We start from the raw sequence: 22691 nt of genomic DNA, 5'->3' as shown, positions 1-22691 counted from the left end.
ATGAAACTGACAGTCTGAAAGAAGGAATACTGATTATCCTGAATCATGGCAAATATAAGTTTAAAACATATATTTAGAACTTTACATATAAAGTGCCCAACCATAGCTTAGAGTGTCATAAATAAAATAAGACTTACTTACCCTAAGACACTCAACTACATATAATAGATAGCCAAACCAGTACTGAAACGAGAATCAGTAGAGGTAAAAGAGTATATCGTCGATCTGAAAAGGGAGGTAGGAGAAGAAATCTCTACGACCGATAACAGAGAACCTATTAAATAGATCCCCTAGAGGAAGACCATTGTATTCAAATAGGCAATACTCTCTTCACATCCCTCTGACATTCACTGCACTCTGAGAGGAAAACCGGGCTTCAGCCTGCTGCGAAGCGCATATCAACGTAGAATCTAGCACAAACTTACTTCACCACCTCCACGGGAGGCAAAGTTTGTAAAACTGAATTGTGGGTGTGGTGAGGGGTGTATTTATAGGCATTTTAAGGTTTGGGAAACTTTGCCCCTCCTGGTAGGAATGTATATCCCATACGTCACTAGCTCATGGACTCTTGCTAATTACATGAAAGAAACGGTCTTACCCTCCAGGATCCATGCAGTGGAATAGGCACAGCCTCTCAAGTGTGACAGTATTGCCGTGACGCTTCTGACATGGACTTGAGTGTGTAACAGCAAACAGTGAAAATAGTCAACACTGGTTGCTCAGGAGCAGTTAGGCGACAATCTGGATGGGTTCGCAGAAAAACTTTCCCTGCATCTCCAGACTCTAACTTTCATCAATACTCTCACTGAGAGGTTGACATGATTACTTAAAACTCCAGACCTTTCTCGAAGGGAACATACCCATACAGGACTATCCAAATCTTCTGACACTTCTCTGCCACCTCCTATAGTGATGAAAGGCAAAGAATGACTGGGGGATAGGGGAAGTGAGGGGGGGTAATATTTAAGTCTTTGCCTTCTCCTGGTGGCCAGGTGTTTTATTTCCCAACAGTAAGGAATGAAGTCTTGGACTCTCCCTGCCTTATGGAAGGAAATAAGACACACCAAACTACTTGACAAACACTACACTCTGAGGGGAAATGGACCTCAACTCAGTTTGAGAACCCCTCTTAACAAAGAAATCATCTGCACATCACCATTCTTCACATTCCTCCAGCTGAGGCAAAGCTAAGACTAACTACCATAGAGGTGGAAGGGGTTTTATAGAGCTCTTGGGGTTTGGGAATCTTTGCCTAAACCTAGTGGTAGGGAAGGTAATCCCAGGAGTAATGGATCATGGACTATTACCACCTTTACGAAAGGAAATATATACAGTTTGACTGTGCTGTGTATACCTGCACTATCCCTGTTTCTGGCACCCAAAATTTCTGCCCGGTTTGACCACCCCTGCCTACAAATTTGAATTCTATTTTTATCAGAGAAACAAGCATCTATAAACCATGACTTCAACAATAAACAAAATTGAGCTCCCAGTTATTTGTTATTGTTATGACTATCACTTGACAGCTATAAAGGCATTAAACAGTTTATTTAAATAGTGAGAAAAATCTATATGTTAAAGAGCTGACAATGTTTTTTTCAGAGTTGAAAAAACATGAAGTAGTAGCAGGAACTCACGATTGATATATATAAAAAAAAAAACAAAAAAAAAAAACTTTATTCCAAACTTGTTTGGTAAATTAAAAAAGGTTCAAAGTCCTTGAGAGACATGGCACAAACAAAATACAGGTAGACTAACAGGCTACGCACCCACTAAAGGTGCTTAATCATAGACATGTTCTAGGTCTAACAATGATCCTATAAATACCCCAATCCATTACCTATTAACCAATCAGTGCACAATAAAAACAAACATAATGTGTCACTAGGGGGATGCAAATGCAGGACACAAGTTTTTTTAAGAACAACAGACCCTATATATATATATATATATATATATATATATATATATATATATATGCTATCTAATGCTAATATACAATTCAACTGTAATATTAACTTACTGAAGAGAAAAAAGAATTACTTGAGTAAGTCTATTATAAACAATATCAAATAAACACAATGGTATTTAAAAATTCATAGGGAATACAATTGATGACAATCTTTGAGATGGAAGGGGCTAAACAGAAAAGGAAAGAAAAATACTTGGGACTCACAAGAGTTTACACAACAATAATTATGTATCAAAGTAATTTACATCACACTCCCTATTCATACCTAGCGGACTATGTGTTTTTTCTTCAGAGTTGCTAGACCCCAGCAAAATGGTACCAAGGCCGTGAAGTATTTGCCATATAATAATAACTTGTCAGATGAAATTATACATTATCCACTAATTTTAAAGAGGATAATTGCCTATTTTAAATAAGTTCTCCAACATTGATCTATGTTTTGTGAATGATTAGGGAGTAATGTCACGCCCCAAGATTTACCATATGTTTAGTTCTATCAGATCATGTGATAGCCACCCAGGCACATGACTACTTCACTGGAAAGAAAAAAGATGCTCTAAAAAAAAAAAAAGTGGACTTTTTTTTTTAACAAATGGGTAAACAAGGAGAAAGACTCCATTAAACTACACAAGCCAAAACTCCCTGGTGTCTCATAGTGTAAGATTGCAAAAAATACAAAGCAACATTACTACTCAGCTGGTTACACAATTTTTTCCAATAGAAAAGAGACAGAATAAATGACGGCTTTCAACGTTATGCCACAAAATGCCTTCATTGCATTTTTCAAGAATAAAAATAAATAAAAGATGCCTCTATATTTATAAAATCCAGCATGGGAACGGCTAACCATAATTAATTTGGCAGGAGATAGTAATAAACTTTTTATTTATATTTTTTTAAAAATGTGCTAAAGCAATATGTAGCCTTTCTTTGAAAACTAAAAGTAAAGAGTATAATCGTAATCCTTGTTCATGTTATTTTATTTTTCAATTTCCTTTTCTCTTACGAGAAGGAAACCCAATAATAATATATAAAAGATGTAATGGATATGGGAAAAGCGAAAATAAAATTAAACACGGATTTATCCAGTAAGCACTATATCCAATCAGAAAACTTAATTATAGACAAACAAAACTCATAATATATAATACTAAATATTATTGAAAAATGCCAGAAAGTGAAATATACAGTATATTAGCACTACTATATAAAAAAAAGAAGGTTGGGAGAAAGTTACAGATATACAAATAACTGAAGATATGATCCTCGGTTGTATCAAAAATGTAAGATTAGATATGGGATTAAAGGGACATGAAACCCAATTTTTCTCTTTCGTGATTTAGAAAGAGCTTGTCATTTTAAACAACTTTCTAATTTACTTCTATTATCTAATTTGCTTCATTCTCTTGATATCACTTGCTGAAAAGCATATCTAGATATGCTCAGTAGCTGCTGATTGGTTGCTGCACATAAAGGCCTTGTGTGATTGGCTCACACGTGTACATTGCTATTTCTTCAACAAAGGATATCTAAAGAATTGAGCAAGTTGGATAATAGAAGTAAATTGGAAAGTTGTTTAAAATTGCATGCCCTATCTGAATCATGAAAGTTTAATTTTGACTAGACTGTCCCTTTAAGGGAATCTAATATGATACTTCTTCATCTTGACTATATAACTTCCACTAGAAGGGCAAAATGGGACAACAGCACAAACCCAATATGTATGAAATGTAGCAAACCAGCTCCTTGCATAACACACTACATTTGGCTCTGCCCAAAAATGTCAATTCTGTTGCCAAGTATCTTCTCTACTTGCAAAAATTACGAAGTTAAAATTACATTTAGATTTTAATATCATGTTTTTTCGATTTACCGAGCGAAATAACAAAAAAAGAGAAAAGGATCACCATTATGATTAATTTATTAGCCAAAAAGCTTATATTTAAATTATGGACGGAAAAAAAAAGCCGACAATTAGGGAACTTAGAGGAAATATATGGCGCCAGATAAATATAGAGAAAATTGATACACTAATAGATATTAATAATAGAATAGAAGTTTTTTTGGAAAAATGGCCTCTATATATAAAAACCCTGTCTGAAGCCAATCAAAGAGATATACTAACGGCCTTTAAAGGGACAGTCTAGGCCAAAATAAACTTTCATGATTCAGATAGAGCATATAATTTTAAACAATTTTCCAATTTACGTTTATCACCAATTTTGCTTTTTTCTCTTGGTATTCTTAGTTGAAAGCTTAACCTAGGAGGTTCATATGCTAATTTCTTAGACCTCAAAGGCCACCTCTTTTCAGAATGCATTTTAATAGTTTTTCACCACTAGAGGGTGTTAGTTCATGTATTTCATATAGATAACACTGTGCTCATGCACGTGAAGTTATCTGGGAGCAGGCACTGATTGGCTAGACTGCAAGTCTGTCAAAAGAACTGAAATAAAGGGGCAGTTTGCAGAGGCTTAGATACAAGATAATCACAGAGGTTAAAAGTGTATTAATATAACTGTGTTGGTTATGCAAAACTGGGGAATGGGTAATAAAGGGATTATCTATCTTTTAAAACAATAAAAATTATGGTGTAGACTGTCCCTTTAAAGACATACTATTTTATATAATTACAAATTTTGGGAGAGTGGAGCAACATTACCCAAGTCACATTCATGGCACAAATTAAGGCAGAAAGATTAGAGCCCAAATAACATATACTCTTTACCTCTTTTGGAAAACTGTAAAAACATTGAATTGTTACTTATGTGCATGTTTAAATACGGTTATATAAATTTAACAAGCAAAAAAGTATCTTATGTATCATTGTTTTTAACTACATTTAATCATTAATTTAAAAATAAATAAATAAATAGATGCCTCTATATTTTATAGAATACAGCATGGGAATAGTTAACCATAATCAATTTGGCAGGAGATAGTAATACACGTTTTATTTTAAAAAAATGTGCTAAAGCAATATGTAGCCTTTCTTTGAAAACTAAAAGTAAAGAGTATAATCATAATCCTTGTTCATGTTATTTTATTTTTATTTATTTTCTTGTTCCAAGCAAATACAATCAACTGTACTCCTAGAAATGATTTAAAAATATTACACCTGTATGAATTAGGATTGGAGTGTTCACTGAGTTGTACATCTGATAATGAAACATCATCTTCCTCGTCATCACTTCCTTGACTCTCCTCTGAATCATATTCCAGCTTGTTTGATAGAAAAGGAAAATAGGGCTGCAAAAAAAGTTAAGCATTATTGTAATTATTATTATTACATTAATATGTTCAGGTGTTTCAGACACACAAATTGAATAAAATCCAGCACATAGCCATGGAACACCACTGGACTCTCCATTACCATTGGAGCAGTGTAAACATGTTCTCTGGAGTGATTTATCACAATTCATTAAATGGCAGTCTGATGAAAGAATATTGGTGTTGAAAATGTCAATTGTAAAATTTGGTTTAGAAGGGATAATGAATACCCTGGGGAATTTTAAACAACTTTCTTCTTTTATAAAATTTGCATAAAGGGACACTGAACCCAACATTTTTTCTTTCATGATTCAGATAGAGCATGCAACTTTCTAATGTACCCCCTATTATCAATGTTCCTTCATTCTCTTGCTATATTTATTTGAAAAGCAAGAATTTACGTTAGAAGCCAGCCCATTTTTGGTTCACAACCTTGGTTGTCCATGCTGATTGGACAGCACCAATAAACAAGTGCTGTCCAGTGTCCCAAACCAAACATTGGCTGGCTCCTTAGCTTAGATACCTTCTTTTTCAAATAAAGATAGCAAGAACACGAAGAAAAATTGATAATAGGAGTAAATTAGAAAGTTGCTTTAAATTGCATGCTCTATCTGAATCATGAAAGAAAACATTTGGGTTTAGTATTCCTTTTATTCTCCAATCAGCAGCAAGCTCCAAGTAGTGCATTACTTCTCCTGAATCTACCTATTTAAGAGTCAGCACTGATTGGCTAAAATGCAAGTCTGTCAAAAGAAATAAAATAAGGGGACAGTAGCAGAGACTTAGATACAAAGTAATCACAGAGGTAAAAAGTATATTAATATAACAGTGTTAATTATGCAAAACTGGGGAATGGGTAATAAAAGGGATTATCTAACTTTTTAAACAATAAAAATTCTGGAGTAAGAAAAAAGTGAATATATATATACAAAATAACAAGAGTATTACAGTATGCAGTAACACCTTTTATATTGTACTAACATTACATAGCAAAAGACAAGCTATTGAGATTCCGCTCTTCCTCTGGCCTGAAGCAAAGTATGACTTTAGTGCTGAACATCACAATTAAAAGGTCAAAATTGAAATGTGCATAGGTGCAATTCATTTTGAAATAAAAGCATTTTTGCAACATACTTCCATTAGCAAAAAAAGCTTATATTAAAAGATATTACTGTTTTTTTCGGCATACGTACATATCCTGTGAGGGCTGGTGCACCAGTATACAAACACCACAAATTTTGAAGATGTAATTTGTATCAAACAAGCTGCTGCTTACCCTCTGAGCAGGTGAGGTGTTTGAATACTGGTGCATGGGTCCTCACAGGATATGTGTGTATGCTTCAGAAAAACACTAATAAACCAATTAGAAGCATTTTTGCTAAGGTAAATATATTGCAAACATGGTTGTATTTCAAATTGAAATGTACCTATGCACATTTCCCTTTTGACCTTTCTATCCCTTTAAAAGATAACCAGAGCTTTAAATGTAGGTAATAATTTGTGTATTATCTTTTTGTTTTTATCCACATTAGTGATGGATCTGTTTGGCTTAACTATGCCTGTTCAAGACCGTTTCTGTGTGTGTGGTGGGGTTGGGGCGGGCAGTACTTATGACAATGCACTAATATGATTCACTAAAAATGTAGAGACAGGAATAGTGCTTTTAAACATTCTTAAAACTAGACAAATAGTGAAATCCCAAGAAAAAGAAACAAAGTTATCACAATACAATGGCAGTAAGTAAAAGGGTTCAAAATATTTTTAAGTTGAACACATTTATGATTATTATGGGGCTGCAATGTGAGCATTTAGGTTCCATCAATCTCCAAAAATTAATAAATAAATGTGTTAGTGGAAATAAATATAACATATATAACTTGTGTTACCTTTGTAATAAAATAATCCCAGATACTAAGCTCAGGAGGGATGAATTTTTCACGGAAAATGGAGGTTCCTTCATCAGCTGTTAATGAAGAAAGATTAGCGGTACTTTCCTTTGGTGGGGTTTTTGGGGAAATTCTAAATCGTTTTGTTGGCTTTTCATTTTCATCTAATGGGGAAGAGACTGCAAAAGTGAAACAAAATGTTTTTCATTTTAAAAAGGCTCGCAACATTTTCTAAGAAAGATCATTATCTCATTTAAATGGTCATCTGCCTTTAAAACCACACAAAAACGGTGCCAAATTAAGACGGAAAATATGTTTAAAAGGGTAAGGTGGCTTTTTAGAAAAGCTTAAGTAAATACCACTTAAAGTAAAAATTAAGTTCTAATTGAAAATTAAAGTCAAGCAATTCAGAACAATCATATACAAAATAATTAAAAGGGATGTGAAACCCAAAAATGTTCTTTCAAGATTCAGATAGAGAATACGATTTTAAACAACTTTCTAATTTACTTTTATTATCAACTTTTCTTTGTTCTTTGGGTATCTTTTGTTGAAAAGCAGTAACATAAGCTTAGGAGTCGGCCTATTTCTGGAGCACTATATGGCAGCAGTTTTGCAAGATTATTATCTATTTGCAAGAACACTATTTCCTGCCATGTAGTGCTCCAGATGCCTACCTAGGTATCTCATCAACACAGAATATCATGGGAATGAAGCAAGTTTGATAATAAGTCAATTGTAAACTTTCTGAATGACAAAGGAAAATGTTTGGGTTTTATATCCCTTTAAGAACATCCCAAATCAAACTACTTCACCATCAATAATAATCTACTGATTAGATATCTTACCAGTTTATATTGTAGCATTGAATCAAGCACAACATCTACCAACACTACATGCCATTATTATATAAAACGCACTGACAAAACATCAGGGAGCACACTGTACCAAAGCACATACTATGGCTCTTATCCAGCACCATCAGTCTGCTCAATGACCAGCAGAGACAAAACATCAGGGAGCACACTGTACCAAAGCACATACTATGGCTCTTATCCAACACCATCAGTCTGCTCAATGACCAGCAGAGACAAAACAAATCTAACAGTCAACTGAAGGAAATGTACACCATTTAGTTGCACTACCGTCCATCCTCAACCACAACCTCACATAACAGCAAGTATGCACCAACAGATTAGTAACAAGGGAACAAATGGTATAAATAGTATGTAAATGGGACTCCGGAGGTCAGACATTACCAAACGCTTGACACTATACTTACCCAGTAACATCAATTTAACTTAAAGTGGGTTACGTCATGTAATTATGTAATCAACAAGATCGCATTAAATCAAGATACACAAACAGAGAAGTTAAAATGTCATAGACAAAAAAATGTAATGCTCTTATTCATTAGAGGATGTCATTTTTAGATTGATTATCATGCACATGTATGTGTTTAAACCCAGCAAAGGGGTTAAACACATAGTAAAAGTACAATTTTGGACCTGCAGAGCGCTGCTGGTCCAGAGGGGAAACTGACACAATCTGCAGTGCTAGTTAGAGAATGTAATTTTCAACTATAAAGGCCCTTTAACTATTGCAACTCTTTAGAGTTTATTATTACGCACCTAGACAGGGCAACATGAAAACAAACAAACAATCTTGCCCACTCACATTCTGCACAATACACATCAAGTGAACAGCTCTATGGGATAGAAATGTTATAATATAACTACACATAAAAACACAATAAGTATTTTAATGGGGTTTAAATTCACGACCATGTCAATTAAAACCATCCAATTCATTCGAATTTTTGAAAACATTTAAAGCTTTTGAATAATGGTCCATTTAAAGGGATACAGTCAAAATTAAACTTGCATGATTCAAATAGATGTAATATTGAGACATTTTAAAAAGCACTCCCATTGTTACATTTACTTAGTTCTCTAGGTATCCTTTTTTGCACAATACTAAGTACATATCCTACACTACTGGGAATTAGCTTGTGATTGGTGGCAACACATATCTTTTGTCACTGGTTTACCAGAAATGTGCAGTTAAGCCCTAGTAGTCTATTACTGCTCTGGAGTGGACTTAAAAAATCTGTCTGATCCCTTTACAGGGGTGATACGATTTTCTTTTTATACTTTCTCATCCCTTGAAAAAAAAAAGTTTAAAGGGATAGTATAGTTTTAAACAACTTTCCACTTTACTTTTATCATCAAATTTGCTTTGTTTCCTTGGTATTCTTTATTGAAAGCTAAACCTAGGTAGGCTTATATGCTAATTTCTAAACCCTTAAAGGCTGCCTCTTATCTCAATGCATTTTGACAGTTTTTTTACAGCTAGACAGCGCTAGTTTGTGTGTGCCACATTGATAACAATGCGCTCACTCCTGTGGCATTACTTAGGAGTCAACACTGATTGGCTAAAATGCAAGTCTGTCAAAAGAACTGAAATAAGGAGGCGGTTTGCAGAGGCTTAGATACAAGGTAATCACAGAGGTAAAAAGTGTATTCATATAACCGTGCTGGTTATGCAAAACTGGGGAATGTTTAATAAAGGAACTATCTGTTTAAGGATTTTTCAAGTAGACTGTACCTTTAAATGTCTAAAAAATGCTCCATATAGATTGCTTTACTTTCAGTTTACTTTCCACAGCGGTTTATGTGTTATATTTCCCATTTAAAGGGGGACACAAACTGATCTCATTTTAATAGTGTGCAGCCAAACAATACCGACTCTCAATTAATAATGTAAATATATAGTAAAAGCAACTTAAACAATTAAGAACGATGTTATTTTTACCTTAGAATTTCGGTTTCATTTTTGCAACTTTTGCAAGAATCTGCATCATAGAACACAGAACACATCTGATAGATTGTTTTAGTCAATAAACATTATTCAAGATTATAAATTAACTTACCTGGCTCAAAGAAGAAAATTATACGGCTGTAATGCAATGTATTCTACATTTTACTACAAACATCAGAACAACATGCACAAACGACATGCACATGCTCAGCTTAAAATGCAATGCAAGTTTAAAAAAACCTGATGATATTGGTAACGTGGGTGAATACATTATAAGCCCTTCTTAAATCATCCATAATAAAAAAATAATGTGTAATTAGGCTTGAAGATTGCAGTATTAGAAAATCTAACTTGTTAATTTGTCTTCTATTTCAAAGGACAATTACAGTTATCAAAAAAAAAGAAAATGTATGCTTAGCTGATAAATTTGTTTCTTTTTAGACACGATGAGTCCACGGATTTCATCCTTAATTGCGGGATTTCACCTCCTGGTCAGCAGGAGGAGGCAAAGAGCACCACAGCAGAGCTGCTATATATAGCTCCTCCCTTCCCTCCCACTCCAGTCATTCAACCGAAGTTAGGAAGAGAAAGGAAAAGCCAAGGTGCAGAGGTGTCTGAAGTTTACAAAAATTAACAACCTGTCTTAAGAGAGCAGGGCGGGCCGTGGACTCATCGTGTCTAAAAAGAAACAAATTTATCAGGTAAGCATAAATTTTCTTTTCTTTTTAAAGACACGAGTCCACGGATTTCATCCTTACTTGTGGAATACAATACCAAAGCTAGAGTAAACGGATGATAAGGGAGGGACAAGACAGGGAACCTAAACGGAAGGCACCACTGCTTGAAGAACCTTTCTGCCAAAAGCAGCCTCAGTCAAGGCAAAAGTATCAAATTTGTAAAATTTAGAAAAAGTATGAAGAGAGGACCAAGTTGCAGCCTTGCAAATCTGTTCTACAGAAGCTTCATTTTTGAATGCCCATGAGGAAGCAACCGTCCTAGTGGAATGAGCCGTAGTTCTTTCAGGAGGCTGCTGTCCAGCAGTCTCATATGCAAATCGGATGATACTTCTCAACCAAAAAGAAAGAGAAGTAGCCGTAGCTTTCTGACCCCTACGTTTCCCAGAAAAAACTACAAACAGAGAAAATGACTGACGAAAGTCCTTAGTCGCATGTAAGTAAAATTTCAAAGCACGGACTACATCCAAATTATGTAGAAATCTCTCCTTCTGAGAAGGAGGATTAGGACACAAATCTCCTGATTAATGTTCCTGTCTGAAACAACCTTAGGAAGAGACCCTATCTTAGTACGTAAGACAACCTTATCCAAATAAAAAATAAGGTAAGGCGAATTGAATTGCAATGCCGAAAGCTCAGACACTCTTCGAGCTGAAGAAAAGGCAACAAGAAATAAAACTTTCCAAGATAACAACTTAATATCTAAGGAATGCATAGGCTCAAACGGAACCCCTTGAAGAACTTTAAGAACTAAATTCAGACTCCATGGAGGAGTAACTGGTTTGAACACAGGCCTGATCCTAACCAGGGCCTGACAAAAGGATTGGACATCTAGGACATGAGACAGACGTTTGTGTAACAAAATAGATAAAGCAGAGATCTGACCCTTTAGGGAACTTGCCGATAATCCCTTTTCCAATCGTTCTTGGAGAAAAGACAAAATTCTGGGAATCCTAACTCTACTCCATGAGTAGCCTTTGGATTCACACCACTAAAGATATTTACGCCATATCTTATAGTAAATCTTTCTAGTTACAGGCTTACGCGCCTGAATCAAGGTCTCTATGACCGAATCAGAAAACCCCCGCTTGGACAGAACTAAGCGTTCAATCACCAAGCAGTCAGTTTCAGAGAAACTAGATTTGGATGAAGGAAGAAGATTCTTCCTTAATGGCAATTCCCCGCTGTGACAAAACCAATCTCGCCACTGTACATTGGAGGGCCTGTTATGGAACATTCTTTGGGCTGGAGGTACATGGGCTTAAGGATACCCAGAGACTGCATGGAAATATGGAATTTTATATGCTGGACACCCCATGTACTTTCATACCTCTGTCTTATGTCTATGTCACCCTGTATCCATAAATACAGGATGGGTACAGGGTGTGAGTGCCCCTTGTGGGAGCAATTGTGACTCTATAAGCAAAGTGGGCATAAAAGACTTTATAGCTAATAAGAACTGTTCCTATATTCTGTAATAAGATGTATTCTATGTATGTTTAAGATCTGATTGTGTCTCAGGAGTCTGTCTGGGTAAACTGATTGTGTCCTTGTGTGATTATGTTAACTAGACTGCCCAACATCAGATTGTCTGAGTAAACGTTCTTCCCTAGTTAATTAACTTAATATGTTAATCTGTTTTACCTGTGAATAGACAATTGTTTGATGCATTGTTCATATGTTTGCTTTACTGTTAAACCAATGCCCTTTGTAACCTGAAGCGAGGGTGTATAAATCTGTGTGCTGCCTTCAAATAAAGCAGATATTCTGTTTAAACCTGAAAACTGGCTGGTTTGTGAATTGCTGATTCCCTATGCAGGACGTTGTTCCCTGGTATTAACCCTTGGTACACTGTTGGTACCGTAACATTGGTGGCAGCGACGGAATGAACCTTATCGCCCAGAAGAGCAACTACACAAGCCAGTAACCTCAGGAAGAGGGGGATTATTACAATACTGACTAAGATGGAAAAGAGAAAAGTAAATTTTGCAGCTTTTAAAAACTTCCTGGAAACAGAAGGAGAGATTGATGGGTACCTTGCGGATTTTGAGAGGCAATGTGCACTACACAAGGTACCCGCAGAGGACTGGGTCACGATATTATCTGGAAAATTATCCGGCCGGGCCAGAGAGGCTTTTCGGGCCATTCCAGATGAGGAAGTCAGGGATTATAATACTGTAAAAGAGGCTCTGCTCTCCAGGTATGCGGTTACACCGGAGGCATACCGGAGACGGTTCAGAGACACTGTTAAATTAGCTGGAGATTCCTACCTTGAGTGGGCATGTAAGGTGCACCGCACAGCAGCTCACTGGATAGCGGGGTGCCAAGCCATATCTGGGGAAGAGGTGCTGCAGCTATTCCTGTTGGAACATTGCTTCGACAAATTACCCGCAGGAGTTCGAGAGTGGGTTCGGGACCGTAAACCCTCCACCCTGCAGGAAGCGGCTCGCTTGGCAGATGAGTATACGGATGCCCGCAAACTGGACATTGCTACCACTAAGCCCCCTGCTAGAGTGGAGTACAGACCCCCAGTCACCCCAGCAGCTGCCAGTTACCAAACCCCGGCGCACCGCTATACCACACGGCCTCCGGCCACGAACTACCCTCAGAGAGCCCTGTTCAATTCGCGGGGCTACTCACAACCTATTCGGTGCTTTAGATGTAAGCAACTAGGGCACAAAAGACCAGAGTGTCCCCTAAACGCAGCGAACCAAGCGCAGTCCTGGAGAAGACCCGCCGGCGGAATCCCACGTAATCCTCAGCCTGCGGCCCGCTACGTAGAGGCGCAAGAATGCTGGAGCATCCTACATGAGACAGACCTTGTGCAAGCTGCCCACCGGAATAACCGGCAACTGGTTAAAGTGAATGGGAAGAAGGTCAGTGGTCTACGGGATACTGGTGCTACCATGACCTTGCTTCAAAAGAACTTGGTGTCTGAGAAACAGTACACTGGAGACACTGTGGCTGTGAGGGTAGCAGGGGGCGATGTGTTCAGCCTACCTGTTGCCAGGGTACATTTGGATTGGGGAGTGGGCGCTAGACCTGTGAATGTGGGGGTCAAGAAGGACTTACCTGCTGATGTTCTTCTTGGAAATGACTTGGCCCCCCTTGTTTCTGCCTACGCTCCTATGGGTCCCGCTGATGTTAACTCTGTGACTACCCGTGCCCAGATCCGTGCAGCAGAGACTGACCCACCTGCTGCTAAGCCCCAGGACGCTGAGCTCAGTAAATCTCTATCCGCTATTGATATGTGGAGGTCCCGTTACAATGCGCTGATGAAGGAGAAGAGGAGCGCAGAGGAAAAAGCACGTTTAGAACAGGAATCTCTGCTAGACAAGCTGCACCGACAGACTGCAGAAAACACCAGCTGAGAGTGGAACATGAAACATTAAAGACAAACTTAGTGACACTGGAGGAGAAGCTGACGCTGGCTCATAGTGAGGTGCAGCAACTCAAGGGCACCCTATGTCAGTATGAAGGGATTGTGGATACCTATAAAGAGCAGGTACAGAAAACTCGTAAAGAAGCTGATGGGATTTTGAAGGACTGTTTGGCCCTGGTCTGGGCACTGAGGAATTTGAACCCTTGTTTGTATGGACAGGAATTCTCTCTCATAACGGGAATACAGATGGATTGTCCCAGCAAACTGACATGCCTACCAGGCGCTCTGGTGGTATATGCCACAGTATATACCCTGGACAGCCGAGCATGACAAACCAGAGGGAGAGGAGTTTGATGGTCCTGTCCCCCAGCAACACGGCTGTTTAGCCAAAGGGGAGACGATTGGTCTCCCCCTCCAGCAGCACAGCTATGTATCCGAAGGGGAGACAGTCGGTCTTCCCCTCCAGCAACCAGGCTCCCACCAGGCTACTTCCATGGTAGTGCTGGCACCCGGGCAGAGTACAGCTGGTCTCTGCCCACCTCGCAACCCACCAATTCAGCGTACCAGTCCCCCACACAGCTGTGGTGAGGCACCTGGACATGGACAAGTTTTCCCCGTACTCAGGTGTAGTAACCATTTATTGTGGGTGGGCTGTACTACTAATTGTGTTTTATGGGTGGGTTGCTGGACTAACCAGGGCACTGACCGGCAGGAGGTCAGATACCCTGTTAGTCTGTTTGGAAAAGGGGAGAGATGTGACAAAACCAATCTCGCCACTGTACATTGGAGGGCCTGTTATGGAACATTCTTTGGGCTGGAGGTACATGGGCTTAAGGATACCCAGAGACTGCATGGAAATATGGAATTTTATATGCTGGACACCCCATGTACTTTCATACCTCTGTCTTATGTCTATGTCACCCTGTATCCATAAATACAGGATGGGTACAGGGTGTGAGTGCCCCTTGTGGGAGCAATTGTGACTCTATAAGCAAAGTGGGCATAAAAGACTTTATAGCTAATAAGAACTGTTCCTATATTCTGTAATAAGATGTATTCTATGTATGTTTAAGATCTGATTGTGTCTCAGGAGTCTGTCTGGGTAAACTGATTGTGTCCTTGTGTGATTATGTTAACTAGACTGCCCAACATCAGATTGTATGAGTAAACGTTCTTCCCTAGTTAATTAACTTAATATGTTAATCTGTTTTACCTGTGAATAGACAATTGTTTGATGCATTGTTCATATGTTTGCTTTACTGTTAAACCAATGCCCTTTGTAACCTGAAGCGAGGGTGTATAAATCTGTGTGCTGCCTTCAAATAAAGCAGATATTCTGTTTAAACCTGAAAACTGGCTGGTTTGTGAATTGCTGATTCCCTATGCAGGACGTTGTTCCCTGGTATTAACCCTTGGTACACTGTTGGTACCGTAACACCCGCGGTCTTAAAACCGCCAGCAGAGACCCCAGAACGGCCAGCCCGAAAGGAAGAGCCACAAACTGAAAGTGTCTGTCCAGAAAGGCAAACCCTGTGATGGTCTCTGTAGATAGGAACATGAAGATATGCATCCTTTATGACGACATGTCGTCATGAATTGACCCTCCTGGATCAACGGAAGAATGGTACAAATAGTTTCCATCTTGAAAGATGGAACTCTGATAAACTTGTTTAGACTTTTGAGGTCTAAAATAGGTCGGAAAGTTCCCTCCTTCTTGGGAACTATAAACAGATTTGAATAAAAACCCTGCCCTTGTTCCTGAACAGGAACGGGAATAATCACTCCCAGGTAGGAAAGGTCTCTTACACAATGCAAGAATGCCTCTCTTTTTATCTGGTTTGCAGATAATCTTGAAAGAAAGAATCTTCCTCGGGGAGGAAAATTCTTGAACTCCAGCTTGTATCCCTGGGACATTATTTCTATAGCCCAAGGATCTTGAACATCCCACACCCAAGCCTGAGCGAAGAAAGAAAGTCTGCCCCCTACCAAATCCGGTCCCGGATCGGGGGCATGCCCTTCATGCTGTTTTGGAATCAGCAGCAGGCTTCTTGGACTGTTTACCCTTGTTCGAAGGCTGGTTGGGTCTCCAAGTAGGCTTAGATTGGGAATAGTTTCCTTCCTGTTTAGAGGAGGAAGAGAAGGAATTTCCCTTGAAATTTTGAAAAGAACGAAAATTACTTTGTCGTCCTCTGTTTATTTCTCTTATCCTGAGAAAGGAGATGACCCTTACCTCCCATGATATCAGAGATAATTTCCTTCAAACCGGGTCCAAACAAGGTTTTTCCCTTGTAAGGAATTGCTAAAAGCTTAGACTTGGATGACACGTCCGCAGACCAAGGTTTCAACCACAAAGCTCTGCGGGCTAAAATAGAAAACCCTGAACTCTTAGCTGCTAATTTAGTAATTTGCAGAGAAGCATCCGTAATAAAAGCATTGACTAACTTCAGGGCTTTAATTCTATCCTGGATCTCCTCTAGAGAAGTCTCAGTCTTGAGAGCCTCGGACAGAGCATCAAACCAATAAGCTGCCGCACTAGTGACAGTAGCAATGCACGCAGCCGGCTGCAATAGCAGACCCTGGTGAACATAAATCTTTTTAAGTAGACCCTCTAAATTCTTGTCCATGGGGTCTTTAAAGGCACAACTATCCTCAATAGGAATAGTAATTCGCGTGGCTATGGTGGAGATAGCCCCTTCCACCTTAGGAACCGACTGCCAAGTTTTTCTGACAGCTTCAGCTATAGGAAACATCTTTATGAAAATAGGGGAAGGAGAGAAGGGAATACCTGGTCTCTCCCATTCTTTAGAAACAATTTCCGAAGCTCGCTTAGGAACTGGAAAAACATCTGAGTAAGTAGGAACTTCAAAATATCTGTCCAATTTACTCGATTTCGCCTGAGTGATCACTACTGTAGAATCACAATCGTCTAGGGTAACCAAAACCTCCCTGAGTAACAGACGGAGGTGTTCTAGTTTAAATCTGAAAGAGACAACCTCTGAGTCAGTCAAAGGCAATGAACTCGGAGTCTGAAATTTCGCCTTCTGACAAAACCTCTATACCCTCCAACTCAATTCCCTGGGAGGGTACATCTGAGATTGCCACCATGGCATCAGAAACCTCACTGATAACATGGTTGTCCTTCCTCTTATGCTTGCCTTGAAGCATAGGAAAAGCAGACAACACATCAGAACTTGATGAAGACACAACTGTAGCTATGTCTTTTAAAGTAACTCCAGCAGGAGCAAAAGTAGAAGTACAGGGCACTGCTTGAGCGGGCACTAAAGTTTGGGTCGCTTGGGGAAAAAACAGCGGCATACACTGACTCTCTTCATTAGAGTCCTGAGAAGCATCCGTCTTAGACAAATTTTGATCATGAAAAATTCTCTCTTTATAACTTAAAGCCCTCTCAATACACAAGGGACAAAAAGGAATTAATGGTTCCACATTGGCATCCAAACACATGGAGCAAGTAACCTTTTCCCCGGCTCCGATGTCCAACTTTTTTTTTTTCTCTTCAAAAAAACGTTACTGTCACTTTAAGACTTAAAAAGGAAACTTTCTTACTTATAGAAGAAAAACGTTTCTAAAATCAAAGTGCTAAGTAACTCACAATATCACATAACATAAATGCTACTAAGTAATTAGACGTATTAACAGAAAAAATAAAAAAATTCAGACCCCTTTACACCTCAGCAGCTCTGCTGAGGCGCCTACCTGACCACCGGACTCCTGCTATGTAGAGAAACAATCCGGATACACTGGGCTGAATAAAGCACAAACCGCTTGGTAAATCACCACAAAAAACATGCGGTTCAAACGCAATGTAGCTCAGCTGTTCCTCCTACACAAGAGAAAGCTGAGAGATGCAAATTTCAGAAAATACAGCGCGAAAACAATAGCCCCGCCAATCATGGGCAACATTAAATAAACCACCATCGGCTTTATAAGAAATAAAAACAAGCCGTTATTATAAACAAATAAGCAGCATATCTCCCAGCCCCAGTGCTCCTGTACTTGTGCTGTCAATAAAAAAACTCTCTAACATAAAGAGTGCTATGTCCCAACATAAAGCTTCCCAGCCTCTGAGCCTTATGTGAATGCTTTTATATAAAGTGCCCACTTTTCTCTGTTCATTTTTGTGAAGCCAGAATAAAGAAAAAGCCAGCACTTACCTTAAAGCTGTCAGACAGCAAGACAGTCCAGCAGGCTTAAGAGGTCCTCTTCCTCCCATAGCCCTGTGGATAAATGATGAAGCCTGAATTAACTTTGCTAAGGCTATCAGTATTAGGGCAGCATAAATGTATGGGAGGCGCAGTGAGAATTATGTCCCACCAGTTCCCATTGCTTTAAAGCCACCAAAAGCTCTACTGAAGAGACTGATCTGGACTACGGCTACACCCTAGAACAAAGCAGCACAATCTTGTACTACTTTAAAAATAATAAACTATTGATTGAAGAATCTAATCTAACACCTCACTTTACCTCTTCCTAGCACTAACAAAGGCAAAGAGAATGACTGGAGTGGGAGGGAAGGGAGGAGCTATATATAGCAGCTCTGCTGTGGTGCTCTTTGCCTCCTCCTGCTGACCAGGAGGTGAAATCCCACAAGTAAGGATGAAATCCGTGGACTCATCATGTCTTTAAAAAGAAATGCATGCGCTAATCAGTTAGAACATGCAATTTTAGGCCTTTCGACCCTACTCTACTGTGTGTTTAACCACACAGAAGACCACAGAGCACTGCTGGTGAATCAGCAGCATTTTCAGCTCTGAACCAGCAGTGCTACTGCCACATGAGTAGGGTGACCATATTGCCGCTTTAAAAAGGGACACATAAAAAATACATGTCAGGGTTCTTATACAAAACATTTCTTTTAAATAGCCCTGAAAACAGCCCTGCCATATGTATTTTTCATATGTGTCCCTTTTAAAGCGGCAATATGATCACCCTACACATGAGTTTCTATTGTGTGTTTAAGCCCTTTTTTTGGGGGGGAGGGGGGCAACACTAGCCAAACTTAAATGCTCTAATGTATTAGAGCATCTCATTTCTTGACTATAACGCCCCTTTAATAAATAGGCCTTTCAAAAGTTACTTTGTTTATAAATTTGGAGACCATTATCAATCCAAGGCTGCAGACATAATATTCTACAGTTTTCTGCAGCTCATATAGCTAAAAGGTTCTATAAATATAAATAAAACCCTTAAATAAACTTATACTGTGAAAAGGCTTGATACAAAACTAGAACATTATATAAAAATATGTGTCATTCTCTCTTGTGGTATACACTGTAAATACAAGCTTAAAGGGATAATGTATTTAAAAACACACAACTGATTCTCCTTTATCTACAGTAATGTGTCGCTATTTTTTAGGATTGTATTGTACATACACAATATATAATATGCATTGTCCTAATTTTGGCACTTTTATTCCATAATATGAAAAGAAGAGTCTTTGACATCACATTTGGAGTCAAGTGCTCATAAAAGCAGTAATAAAATAGTAATCATGATTGTTCCATATTACAACTTCTATTTACACGTTATGTTCTAGAGTAGTGACGGCTAACTTCCCAACATGTGGGCCACAGACCAATATTTTAGATTCCTAAATTTATGGCTATTAATCAAACAAATAATATATTTCCTAAAAATGTTCAGGGCCAGGTTTAGTTAAGGTTGCAGAGTGGCCTCTTTATGGTGCTCTTACCTCCAGATGGCTTTTTTGTGTCACTTAAAAGCACACATTTTTAGTTCCTATTATTCCTGGGGCCACAAAACCTATGCCACAAATTGTTAGTTCTGCTTATTTCCCGAGAGCTGCATGTAGCCTTCAGGCCACCAGTGGGCCATCCCTGTTTTAGAGTAAATATTCAGGTTATCTTCTAGCCCCTTTTTATCACCAGAGGACATAACTAAATTTCCTATATTTTCCGAGCTACATATATATAAAAATATATAATTGTTTTGCAATTTTAGTTTTAAGACAAATCAGACCAGAAACCCACAATTAATGTTGCAGAAAACACAAGTTATTAGCTCTACAAGGCAAGTAAACCTTCTCTACAGGAGGAAACAGCTTATTTAGAACCTATGTGGAACTGGAACACGTTAAGGAGCAGAACACCTGTAACCTTAGAGTAGTTCAGCAACATTAGAAATGTACTGAGTACTGGTGGAAAGCATTGGCACTGTAGCATCAATATCAACAACTGGTTATGTGTGTGCTGTAGATCATTGTTTCTCAACCGCGGTCCCCAAGTACCCCCAACATTACAGGTTTTTATTATAGCTGAACTAGAGCACAGGTATCTTTTCTGTTAGGGACATTCCAGTCAAAATTGGAATCCACATGGATGCATTTTAGTTTCATATGGAACCTTTTTTTTACTATACATGTATTGGCAAAAATGCTTTTAACAAAAGCTATAGCTTTTTCAAAAGTATATTTAAGTATGCACCGTGCACCAGCATTTTAAGCACAGCACTTAAGGAGAGCTTAAGGTGCTTGTACCATCTAGTAATGATTTAATGTGTTAATTGCTAACATGATACAATCCCCCACTGGTGCTCTGGGCAGCTGCAGTGAGAATATCTAGCTATGCTTCACATGCGCATGCAGAAAAAAATGCTAACACTAAAGCAGTGATCATTTTTACTAGAAGCATTTTTGCCAATACATGTATATTGCAAATATGTTTATATTCAAATATTTCATTCATCTATGTGCTTTTATATTTTGACCGTGATGTCCTGTTAACCTGGTTGGAGAAATAAAAATAATAATATATTCATATATGAACACCCTGATTAATTTGCCATCTTTGATTTTATCTATAACCTTATTCATAACACAAACCTAGATGATATCTCTCAAAGATTCCATCTAAACTTTAAATGGACACAAAACCAAACCTTTCCAATTTAGTTCTACTATCAAATTTGCTTCCTTTTCCTAGTATCCTTTATTGAAGCAGCAGCAATGCACTACTGGAACTTAGATGAAAACATTGGGTAAGCCAATGACAAAGTGCTTATAAGTGCAGTTATTAATAAGCAGCTATCTCCCAGTAGTGCACTGCAGCTCCTGAGCCTAGTATGCTTTTCAACAAAAGATACCAAGAGAATGAAGAAAATGAGATAATAGGAGTAAATGGGAAAGTTGTTTAAAATTTCATGTTCTATTTGAATCTAGAAAGTTTAATTCTGACTTCAATGTTTCTTTAATGAACGAAGGACAGAAAATGTAATGTGCATTAAGTATTCCATTTTGTTTGCTTTTTTTCTGCAATTTACCTCAGATTTTGTTTCTCTATCCTCAGAACTAAAGTAACGTACTTGTACATTTAGTGCTTTTCTAGAATTCAAAGCGACACTGGCAGCAATATAATATTCAACTTGTGCTGCTCACCCATCAGGTCTTTAAAGGTAAAATGCCCTGAATAAGGGATATTACCTTTAAAGGAGATTCTAGTTTAACAATTAAGTACGCTGATTTAAAGCATTCAATTTATAAACACATTATTTAACTCCTGCAAAAAAATTAATACCGCTAAACACATAATTTATGCTTACCTGATAAATGTATTTATTTCCGGATATGGTGAGTCCACGGAATAGTCAATTACTAGTGGGAATATCACTCCTGGCCAGCAGGAGGAAGCAAAGAGAACTACAAAAAGCTGCTATATATGTCACTTCCCTTACCCATAACCTCCAGTCATTTGGTCAAAGGAAAAATGGAAAAAGAAGATAACACAAAAGTGTAGAGGTGCCTGAGGTTTTAGAGAAAATAACTGTCTTAAATAAAGGGTGGGATGCAATGGCTATTACAAAAAGTGAAGCAAACCTACTATGCCAAAGGGAATAAGGAAGACCGCCTCTTAGCCAACAAGCTGAGGCAGAGGACAGCTGATGCTCGTATACCCTTCATTAAGACGCCATACGGAATAGTCAGGCTCCCGGCTGATATAGGTAAGGCATTCGCCAAATACTATCATGACTTGAATAACCTAGAAAGCTCCCAAGATTCCCCTGTCCCTTCCTCTGTATTAATCAAAATCTTTCTTGACACATTATCCCTACCGACATTGACAGATGAACAGAAAGACCTTTTAGACTCTCCCATTAAAATGTAAGAGATAGCCATTAAAACCTTAAAACCACACAATGCCCCAGGGCCAAATGGGTATACTGCCCTCTTCTATAAGAAATTTAGCTCTCTCCTCGTACCCCTACTCACTAGAGTTTTTACATTTTTTCTCCCGAGTCCAAAGACCCTGAGTCTTCAATGACCCCCAAGTTGCTCCCCAACCTAGAAGGCTGGCATCGGTGGTCACAATCACCCAGGAAGGTCTGCAAAAGCAAGTTCCCTGGGAGAGGTAATCCTGAGACAACCACCACAGAAGAGAGCCCCTTGTCGCCTGTTCTAGAACTATTTGCGTAGACAGATCCGCATAGTCCCCGTTGCATTGCCTTAACATGCATAACTGCAGAGGTCTAAGATGGAACTAAGCAAACGGAATGATGTCCATGGAAGCTACCATCAGACCAATTACCTCCATACATAGAGGCACTGATGGCCGATAAGAGGACTGAAGGACAAGACAAGACAAGAGTCGAAA

The 22691-nt window shown here is 38.5% G+C and overlaps 1 protein-coding gene across 3 annotated transcripts in view; it reads right to left on the bottom strand.

Moving 5' to 3' along the window:
- The window catches only part of DMXL1 (Dmx like 1), a 383924-nt gene that overhangs the window by 129496 nt on the left and 231737 nt on the right, over positions 1-22691 (bottom strand). For all 3 annotated transcript variants that reach the window (XM_053701585.1, XM_053701589.1, XM_053701586.1), the window contains 2 exons: positions 7129-7307; positions 5091-5221 (listed from right to left, as the gene is read on the bottom strand). In XM_053701585.1, coding sequence (XP_053557560.1) covers positions 5091-5221; positions 7129-7307 — 310 coding nt within the window. The remainder of the gene's footprint in view (positions 1-5090; positions 5222-7128; positions 7308-22691) is intronic.

This window comes from Bombina bombina, chromosome 2 (genome assembly GCF_027579735.1).
Source record: "Bombina bombina isolate aBomBom1 chromosome 2, aBomBom1.pri, whole genome shotgun sequence".
Classification (NCBI taxonomy): Eukaryota; Metazoa; Chordata; class Amphibia; order Anura; family Bombinatoridae; genus Bombina; species Bombina bombina.
The sequence above is the reverse complement of the archived record's forward strand: the minus strand, read 5'-3'. Positions and strand labels throughout refer to the sequence as shown.